At 41.6% G+C, this 11160-nt stretch overlaps 1 protein-coding gene across 1 annotated transcript; it reads right to left on the bottom strand.

The window, feature by feature from the left end:
- Window positions 1-295: 295 nt before the first annotated feature.
- Window positions 296-9271, bottom strand: LOC118774084 (calmodulin-1). Its single transcript, XM_036523208.1, has 6 exons — window positions 8974-9271; window positions 6370-6400; window positions 4412-4555; window positions 3481-3587; window positions 2252-2387; window positions 296-1958 (listed from the first exon to the last, which is right to left on the bottom strand). The coding sequence occupies exons 1-6, from the start codon at window positions 8974-8976 to the stop codon at window positions 1930-1932; spliced, it is 450 nt and encodes a 149-aa protein (XP_036379101.1). The 5' UTR covers window positions 8977-9271; the 3' UTR covers window positions 296-1929.
- Window positions 9272-11160: the final 1889 nt, after the last annotated feature.

The raw sequence follows: 11160 nt of genomic DNA, 5'->3' as shown, positions 1-11160 counted from the left end.
TTGCACTAAGACCCACACATGTGACCCATCCAATGCTCAAGGTTTGGAGACTTGGTCATCAAGCCATCCAACAACATGGAGTAACAGGAGAGTCCACTCAGCTGAACACTGGGCACAGAAGAGCGTTTCAGCACACACATTCAATGTATTCAAATACACCCAAGCAGAAAAAACAACCATTTGATATTTTATTTAATATAACAATGCATCTTTTACATACCATGTATATACTACCATATATTGCATGCCAATATATACATGACTGTATTTTAAATTCAGGCAGATAAGACCGTGATCAGGTAGTAAATTTTATTAATTTTTTTTTATTGGAAAACATTGATATTTCACAGTTTGGACATTAGTTTGGACATTAACTTCCACAGATTTTAGCTACCAACCAATCAGGTCCTTTTCTCCTCCCCCCTCCCCCCTCTTTCTGTACATCTAACCCCCTTAAGGACACTGAGCTAAGAATCATGACGTTAAGAGCTTCATAGAATTCATTTCTTCATAAACCAACTCCTTTTAAACACTGAAAAGAAATGCTTGAAAACCTAACAAATTAAAAAAAAAAAAAAACCTCAGAGGAAGTCCATAAATTTAGTTTTTCTTTCTGCTTTATTCTTTAAATCCCCAGAAGGTGGAACTGTTCAGATGTGCTGTAAGCAGAGCATGGAGCAACCTGTGCAGCACTGGTAACGCGACATGAGGATCCGACAAACCACAACACCGCGACCGAAACAGCAGCAGCAACAGCAAATTTGGTTTTTCTTCTTGATCAGAACATTGTCAATCATTTTCTTGTACACAAAAGTGCAAATATATGTGTATTATATATATTTATAGTATTTAGCTATTGACTAAAAGTCATCTTGCAAAAAAAAAGTTGAGGCTCATGATTATGGCACATGTTAAAACCAAAAGGATAAAGTCACAAGCCATACTATCACGCTAATGTTAGGCAATGCACTAAATTTACAAGTTGATTTTTTTTTTGTTGCACCTCTAAAAAGCTTAACATTTGTGTCCTGATTTTGTTTTATGATCAGACATTTACAGCAATGCTCTCTCCAACTTCAGGTCTCTGTAAACCATTTCAAACTATACGTTTTAGAGAACAAGAACACTCCGGCTCTGGACTGATGCTGCAACTTGGTTAAGAAAAATATCCATGAAGGAACTAAAAAAAAAGAAAGGTTTGCTGTAAAGTTTATTACAAGAAGTGTTTTCTTTTCTTTTCACATCACACCCTCCTCAAGCACACAAGGCATCGAACCCATAACCCTACCGGATCTGTACTCTGTCTGGGTTGTGCCAAACCTCAGTAAAACTGTACAGGTTGTACAGATAGTTATGCTAGTAACTCCTGTCTGTTTCACAATCCAGGCTTTCCACTCAACCGCAGGATCAGGACCTCTCACTGTAACGACATTAAACCGCCAGAAAAGGTACATGCAAGATTGTTTTTGTCATTTGCTTGAAACAGCGCCGCTTCTTGCAAGCTGTACGGTTAAATGGTTACCAACAGAAAAGGCGTGGATGAAAAGCCGCTCTTGTAGACGAAGAAAAACAAAAATTGCATCCGTCATTGATTTCTGTCTCTTTTTTTGGCTTTTGCAATTCCCCCACCCTCCCTCAAATTTCTCCAAATTCATCCGCCATCTGGGAAAGATGGGTTTATCCAGGAATAAAGATCTCATGCAGCTAAGCTTTGTCAGTTCACTCCTCTTAGGACTGTTCTGCATTTTTTGTTGTTTTTTTGTTGACAGATGCCTCAGAAGTAGTTTGAATTTGAAACCACATTTACAGAATTGTAACATTTATGATTTTTTTTTGTAGCTTTTTTTGTTTTGGTTGTTTCGATTTTCTTAATAGACAGAGTGATTGAAGGAGAACAGGCAACATAAGAAAAGAGGGAAAAAAAACGCTTCACTTTGCAGTCATCATTTGCACGAACTCTGCAAAAGAACAAAGAAAACAGAGTAACCATTTGGGCACAGAACAGGTGGATGCAAGTATGCAGTCGTACTGTGGGATCACAGAGACAATCCTCGTTATTCATCATGGTTTACCCTCTTACGTACAGTCAGCAAGCATTTTCAACACAAAACTAGCCTACTTCAGAAAAAAAGACTTTAAATCAATCAAAGATCTTTGACTTTTATTTCCCTTGGATTTTGGTGCCAGAAGACATGCACGTGGATGGACAGACGGATGTTGCACTGGAAATCAAAGGAACACAGGAGCTCACCTTCGTAGTTGACCTGGCCGTCCCCGTCGATGTCGGCCTCGCGGATCATCTCGTCCACCTCCTCGTCCGTCAGCTTCTCCCCCAGGTTGGTCATGACGTGACGCAGCTCTGCAGCACTGATGTAGCCATTTCCATCCTGTAGGAAGCAGGTGGGTTGAGTTGCAAGCTCCTTCAGTACTACCGATCAAACGAAACATGTGGCTATTCAACATGCATTCATGGACTGCAGACTTATGCTGCATTAAAAAAAGAAATAAGAGTAAAATGTTCAAATGAATTTGTACTTACATTTAGTAGTTTGCTGATGATTTGTATTAGTTTATCTTAACTGTCTTTGAGACTAGATTACTAGTGTTGCTTTTCAAGTAGTTGTTTGCTGCTCATTCTGCTGTACTTGTTTACTTGTAAATTTAAGAAGATAACACTGGAACAGTCACATAAATATAAAGATATAGGCATATAAAACTTTTCCTCATTTTGGCTTCTTTTTTTAAACCAATTTTAGGTCTATCCCAAGCCACACCTATTCTTAACGTTCTCAATTTACAGAATGCCCTAAAAAAACATTCAACTTTCCTTTTATGGAGTGACCTGGGGATTAACTGAAGTCACTTTATCCAGGAGGGCCTACCGATCGGGACGTGTGAGACCAGCTCAACAGAGTTAGCAGTTATCAGATTAGCAGCTATCCGGCTGTGACAGGAGGGGGGTGCCTCTGACCTGGCCAGTACTATGACCACAACACTGCCCTGGTGCTGCAGCTACCACGCTGGCCGGCAGTACTGGATAATCAGCTGGATCTTGACCATCACTCAAACATTCCCAGGGGCGTTCGATTTGCCTCAACAGGGATAATGTTAGTGAGGGCTGCATAAACTACGGAACACAGCCAACACAACAGGTCCCCATCCAGTGAATCACTCGCTGGCTACTACTACCACAGAGTCAGAAACCTGTAGTGTCCTTGGTTTATTCACTGTAAAGAAAGCCCTTTCACATGAGCCATGTTTTCTAAAACGGCTGGCCTGCAGTAAGAGTGTAACAAAGGTGGTGCTAAAGGAGAAGAGAGAAGCGGTCCCCCATGTTTTCAACTGATCCAACCTCAAAGAAGGACAACAAAAAGAACACAGACAGCATGGAAACCAGCTGCTTTCAGACGTATGCAAAAAAGCAAAACAAAAAAAAGGAACTCTTGACCCCTTCCCATTACCTGCTGTGGGCACCCTCACCTTGTCAAAGACTCTGAAGGCTTCTCTGATCTCTTCTTCGCTGTCCGTGTCCTTCATCTTTCTCGCCATCATGGTCAGGAACTCCGGGAAGTCGATAGTTCCATTGCCTGTGTAGAAGATGTATGTCAATACAACACTGCACTACAATCCACATGCTGATGCTTGGAAAGGATGACTGGAAAGGACATGGTGCACACCCTAACTCTGTGAGGCTACACCTGAACCCCTAAGCAAATCACACCCCGGTTACAGGCCAACTGACCGCTAAAAAACATGTCAACAGAATCAAATTTAGCTAGCATTTAGCTGCACGTAACTAGCAAAGCAGAATGCTCTATGCCCTAAAGCCCTCTGGGTCTCCAAGCAAGTTTCTCTAAGCCACACACTCCTCCAGGCAGCAGGAAAATCTGCCTAGGCCCATTTAGAATTATTATACAATATTAAGGGCATTTAGGATTTTCCAACTTCTACTTTATATTACATTTCATGTCTAAAGCCAGCTGAACCATGCAAGACTTTCAGGTGCCTGCATTAAAGTGTGAATTAAGGTCTCTGATCCACTGTTTATTTGCCATAATTGTTCTGAAGCCAGGATGAGTTCATGCAGTGTGTAATCCAAAGCGCTTCCCCACCTAACTGTAAATGCCACAGCTTTATTCCTGCCAAAACATTTTATCATCTCTCACTTGGCCAAGAATAACAGTCATGGCTAGCCACCTAGCATGTATAACTTTCTGTCTGTTTTTTAAAAACGTTCTCGGAGCTTAAGAAACAAACAAGGCACTGATACTTGCTGCTCTGCAGTTTGACCTCAGAGGGGCGTTGGGGGGGAAGGGGCATCGTTTAGTGCCAGCTACGGTCACCTGGTACGTTCACATGTACACCCTGTGCTGAGGTAATGAACAACAGGTGGCCGGACCCGAGCCCTCACCGTCAGCATCCACCTCGTTGATCATGTCCTGTAGCTCCGCCTCTGTGGGGTTCTGGCCCAGAGAGCGCATGACAGTGCCCAGCTCCTTGGTGGTGATGGTCCCATCGCCATCCTTGTCAAACAGCGAGAAGGCCTCCTTGAATTCTGTAGCAAAAAAAAAAAAAAAAAAAAAGCCCATTGATGACATGGTTGTGGGGTACTTCCACTTGAATGGGTCTTAATTCAACACCTGGGAGCAGCACTTAAAGCTGCCAGTGAAGACTGACTTATTCAGAGGTAGTATCAGAGGTGGAAAACCCCGGCTTCAGAAAGTAAAAGTCCTACCATGTATTTGTTCTAGCCATTCACTAAACAAGGTGATTTCACTAATTAGCTCCTCTACCTGGCTGAAGAGTTGTGCTAATTAAATTCAGCTGGTGTAGTGCATGGGTGGAATAAATACGTGGCAGGACTTTTACTTTCTGAAGCCGGGGTTTTCCACCTCTGGGTAGTATCAACAGGACACCATTCATGAATTCCTAACAGGAGCCAAAAATGACCAAGAAACTGAAATTGCCCTTAACTTTCCTTTCCTGGTGCAAACAGCACAGGCTAATAAAACAACATGAGCAAATCCTCGAGTTCAGCCATTTTACTCAATAATGAACTGAAAGGGGTGGGAAGCGCAGCTGGAGGACGGCTTTCGTCCAGCTTTATAGCTCTGCTCCTACAACCACCTCTTATTTCAACACAGATCCTCCTCATTTGGGCCAGACAGTCAGCTCAGTGCACGTAACATGGAAGTCTGTCTGTCTTGCTGGAGCTTCAGCTGGTTTGCTTTGCTTTGACTTGCTGGCTCATTATGAGCATTCTAAAAGGCGTGGGGTCTAATAGAGCATGCATAGGCAGCACTGGAAAATCCTATATGGAGGACAGAGGGAATGCAGGAGTTACACATCTGGTCATGAAAGTAGGGTTGGAAATGGCAATGGAAATGTAGGGTTTGTAGGGTTAATGTGCCTACATTGGGCATAGCAATCACATGCTTATCACATGTTATGCTTAGAACTTACAGCAACCACACCAAGTTCTTTCTGTGACTGTTGCTGGCAGAGGCTCCAAGCAGGCCTCAATGCACAAGGAATGCAAGTGTCATACTTAATTTGGTTATCAAGGAAAAAAAGGTAAAACAAGTACGAATTCATCTGTATGGTGATAACCTTTAAAGTTTTACATGTGAAGGGAAGATAAAATGCCACCAAAACTCACCGTGCAAAGTGTTTCACTGCTGACACTGTTCAGTGAACATGGTTTTAAATGGAGGATGGGTGGTTACTGTATGACAATGTCCTCTTTGTAAGCTGCAACAAATGTTGCTTAATGTCATTACAAACGGATCTCCTCAACATCAATCAGCGAGCCAGCCCAAAACTGTGGCGGCCATCAGAGGTATTTGCTTTGATCGCCTCGCATTCATTCTAAGCTGGTATTTTGTGGTTGTGTGCAAAACAGTAATGCGTACACATTTTCTCTGGCAGTTGGATGAGCAACACATGGCTCAAAAACTCTTGAAGAATACAACAATGGTACAAGAAAACGGAAGTCTGTTTTTGTGCTGTGCTCATTAAATGTAATAAGGTGGCAGGACGCATGGAGCAGTGATACGTCCCACTGAGTGTGAGTGCATTGTCTTGACACACAAATACACTTTGTGTATATTGCCCCTGAGGGTCCATGCCCCCCACAAGAGGAATATCCTGTCCTACATCCACCCAACGCTTCTCTGGGTTTCACTGAATGGGCATTCAAATAAAAGTCATTGTTTTTTCTATACAATTTGCAATGGTATTTCCTCTGTTACTTTGAGATGAGGAGATGTTTCTTGTTTTTGTGTGTTTTTCAGAGAAAACAACTCGCAAAGAAACCAAACCTTCAATACATGCTGCAGAAGCAATTTCACAGGGTGAGAGGATACTTACCGGCGATCTGCTCTTCTGTCAGCTGGTCTGCCTGAAGAAACAAGGGAACAGGAAACAGTTCAAGGACAGACTTTGCTGGCAGTCAGATAGGCAGCTAGAGTCAACACTAAGGCCCTAGACAGCAGCCAAGCACACCTGCGGAACACACCGTCACACTCACACGCACTCCAGAAACGAAAGGTGTGATAAAAGACCTACAGATGCTTCTACTGAAGTAACTAGAATGATATCAGCAGGACTGTAGGAACATGATCGTAAACATATTGCTTGAGGAGGTGACAGAAGATGTACACATTTGTTTTCTTTGCAAATTATTCTGTGGAAATGATTAAAAGCAATTTAATATACTAAAAGTTTCATATACATATACAAAAAAGTGTTCCACATACTTTAAACACCTAATGACTATTTTTACTTTAATTAATGTAGCAAGAACCTATTCCCAACTGTCGCAAAATGACTTCAATTTTACAAGGCAGAAATTAGGATCGCTTCTACAATCTAGACTGCACTAAGAACTCATGGGAGAATCTCCAGGTTGAACAGGCACCTTTCAATGTCCAGATTAAGGCAGAGGACCTGGGACACTGTACATTAGCAGTGCAAGAGATTACCATGCTTGTCGCATGGTTCAACCTGAGGATTTGTGCTGTCTGGCCTTAGTTTAATATCCAGGGCAGCGGTTAATGTTGTGTCTGCAGCACAAATCACACGCTGCAGAATCAACAATGGATGAGACAGTTAACGGGGTCGCCCTAATTTAAAAATGTCCAAGTTACTTCCAAAGCGCCTCCCCAATAAACGTGCTATAGCTATATATTATATCATATATGATTTGTATTTTCAGAAAATCATTACAACTAGTCGTGCAAGTCACTATATAATCAGTATCTGCAAGATCATCCTGCATTCAGACTTAGTGGTGGTCAAAGCTCATTAAACAACAACAACAAAATCACAAACTTAAGTATTTTAATACAACGGGTGTCAGTAGGTAAGCCATGAGTTATTTAAAACTGAACACGGTACCGGCAGTTTTGTTCGCGTTCAGCTGGTACGCGTGTACTGCGGCTCCGAGTGCCAACCGACTGCAGCAGCCATGATTTGGTTCAATGCGAGGGGAGGGGGTGAGAGATCATTCACGAACAACGAGCTGCACCGCAGCCGTCTGCTGCAATACGCAACATCACCGAATCTTCCACATCTGTCGGCTGCAAAGCATCAAATGTTGACGGAACACTGCATCACAAGACGACGGGCAAAGGATTCGGAGCCATGCCGAGTTAGCTAGCCCATAGCGTGTGCTGTGGCTACTATTATTGTTTACGTGTTATAAGTAAATCCCAGAATATAATCTTGTTGCACATCTCAACTCTCGCCGGCTTGCAACACATCAAGCTAATTTGCTAACGTGCAACAGAGTAATACAGCCACGCTAAGTAGACAGAAAAGGCTAGCAAGCGGACATGTTAACTCAAATTACCTTAATAATTAGCTGGCAGGCTAACTGAAACAAATGAATTTCTGGCTGTAACATTTAGGGCATCCTCTGCATTCATCGTTTATTTACTGCTATCTTACATTTGCTCCCATCATTAAAGGCATTAGCTAGCTTCACAACCAGCTAGCCAGTAACACAATCCCCGTGTAATGAAACACCAGAAAATTATAGCTAGCTGGCTAGCCAGCTTGCTATTTCTTGGCCACAGTGACAGTCTCGGCTAATGTATGGATATGTACAAGATGGCACAGGTTGTCTATTTTTAAACCACATTCGCTACGCCCCCAACACGTTATGTCGCTGGTTAGCTAGTTCACATCTTCAACCGATCAAGAAAATCGCATACATCTACATCTAGCTGGAGCAGCTAAGGAGTTACGTATACCTTGCTCTCTAGTACATAAAGTGGCAAGTTCAACAGAAGAAATGACCATAGTGTTATCTACCTAATATAGCTATGAACCGTCAGCCAGATAAAGAGCTACCGACCCAAGGCAAGCTATCCAGCTGCATTGAAAATATAAATTCCCCCCACCCCCGCCCCTTCCGCACTCTGAACCTACAAAAACTGCGTGTGTGACAGCTAGCTGGCTACTGCAACGTTAGTTACAGTACATAGCTAACGTTAGCAGCTAACACAAGGGAAAAGGGAGCTGTCAGATTCATCTCCTGTGTTTGAATCGTTTCCTCTTCACTTACCTGTCAACTAGCAACTAGCTACTTGACGTTACGTAAGAATTAACGTTAGCTGGCTAGCACGCCATATAACAAGCGCTTCTCCATACAACCACAAGCTAATGGAGAATATGGCAGCAAGCGAGCAAGCTAACTGCACGCTAGTTATCGTCTATAAAACGTCACTTAACAGCTAATGTTTGTTTGCTAACGTTATCTAGCTACTATGTTTACGTTACGTAGTATATTTCAGTTAACACACCAAAACATCACCGCTTAACTGGATAATGTTAGGTGCCATCTGATGCAAATCAGACATGCTCTGAATTTCAACCTGTCGCCCAAACGACATGTTATCATTTATTTTGTAGAATCTATAGCTATAACCTAAAATGGCTGATCATATAACTTACATGCGTTACACTCACCATTTTATGTCTGTTGTGTCTTTGAAAGCCTTGACAACGGTGCACTGGGGAAACAGCCGGTTCTATGCGATTATTACAGGTGCTCTAAGTTACCGTAGCTAATACAAAGTTACCCGGGAACTCTCGTTCTCTTCACTCCCCACGTACCATCATTTGTACTATGTCCCTCCGCCCCGTGACATCATTTACCTCACATGAACCTATCCTTTCAGAAACTGCAGCCCGTAAGTGCGCCAGCATACAACAATTTATTTACGCATCATTGACTTAGCACCGCTTTTATTGAAATTGCTCCACTGCTCAGCAATAATAAAACAGACAGCTTGCACTATTTGCACGCCGGGCGTAGAGATACTGCAGAGTGCGCAAAAAGCTTGTTTTACTTAACACCACCATTTCTACGCCAAAAGCGCAGTGGAGCACTACGTACGAACATATGTAAGCTACTTTAGCTATTGATATACTGCGGAGAGGTTCTCTGTTCTCTGTTTTAATGAATTATTTTACAATATATGCAAGAAACGCGTGGGAGAGAGACTTACAAAATACTTGTCTCCACTTAATTAAAAGGCAAAACAGCCGGTTTCCCCAGTGCCAACTTTAAGTTCTTGCACAAAGGAAGACAGTCCTTTGCGGCGGAAATGCAACACTCGTTCTTATTGGTTCGGATAAGCTAGAGAAAGAGAAACGGCGTCGGTAATTGGCTAGTTGTTACCTGCAATGCGTCAAAATTGGGTTTAACTATTGCAGCACATTGACGCGCGATTAAGTTGTAACTAGCCAGTTACTTACTTTTGTAATTATTTTCTAAATTGTATTTTAGGCTTACGTATACTCGAAATTTTATTATATTTGCAGGTATGTCCTTGTGTCTTCTGCCCTATTGAGTGAGAAACGCAAAAGTGTACTTCAGAAATGTATTTATTAATGGTATGTTAATGTTGTTAACATCAGAAATAATATCAACAATTATACGATAGATGGGGAAATATCAAAATACTTTAAATAATTAAACTTATCTTTACACAGTAAAACATTGCACAAACCTACTGTTTGTGTATATATGACACATGCTAGTGTATAAATATTTTGTGGTAAAAAAAAAAAGAGGCATCAAGAAGAGCCAGTTTGAAAAATTCAGTATTTTACTACAATTTGAATTAAAAGTTTTAGACTTTCCCTTATCGAGAGGTTCTTCTTAGTTACACGTTGTACTCAATCACTGGTATATTTACCAACAGAAGAATATCTAAGGTGTCTTTTTTATCATTTCTGTATGTATATATCCCTGTACTCTTTTACTGGAGCTTGTAGACTACCACTAGTCCACAGATTGTGGTTGGACGGCCATCTGTAAAGATGACACTTATGGGCAAGAGTTAAGATCTCACAAAAATAGTGATTTAAGGTAAGGATAGAAGGAGTCTGAAACAGTGTGTCCACAAGGGCCATGTGGTCCTTTGACGTTTAGTCTATATCATCTTTTTTTCATTGCTTGTCATTGCATGTTTCAGAAGTCACCTACCCCGGTACTCCATGTGAATACCTTGCTGTTGAAAGATGAATAAGACATGCCCTCTTAAATGTGAGTGCCCATCTTAATCTGAATATTGTCGTACTGAAAATTCAAAATTGCCCTTTACCGGTATGACTGAGGTTCATTTTTTGGATGATTTATGAATTTGTCACCCTTTGATTTTGGATTATATTAAAATATCATACTGGTGATATTGTGGGTCCTTAATCTTTAAGTGTGAATGTTTCCATGGGCAAATGTGTGTCTATGACTGAGTATCAATACCGCTCATTCTGTAAAGAGAAATGGTTTCTCAGGAATGATATGTCTGAATTTTAAAGCCTCACACCTCTCAGATATAACTGTGGCCAAATAAGGTTAATAGACTGTTCTGATGAGGTTATTCACCTTATCACGCAGGTTGGGATGTTTTCCAGTTTCTGAATATGGATTTTCAGATCAAGGGGCCAGGATGACTGAAATAAATGTAAGGGTATTTATTAGTGGAAAGGTACAGCATTAAAATAAATGGCAAGCAGGTCTGCTGGGATCTTTGGTTTGACTTGATTGTGCGGTCCTCCAGGGAGGCAAGCACATAAACCCAGCTGTAGGACAGCATTGAGAGTCCCGCCACCCTTGGATTCTGGAGCAAAAAGGGCCAGTCTTGGCCA

This window comes from Megalops cyprinoides, chromosome 3 (assembly GCF_013368585.1).
Source record: "Megalops cyprinoides isolate fMegCyp1 chromosome 3, fMegCyp1.pri, whole genome shotgun sequence".
Taxonomy (NCBI): domain Eukaryota; kingdom Metazoa; phylum Chordata; class Actinopteri; order Elopiformes; family Megalopidae; genus Megalops; species Megalops cyprinoides.
This window is presented reverse-complemented; position numbering and strand designations above follow the sequence as displayed.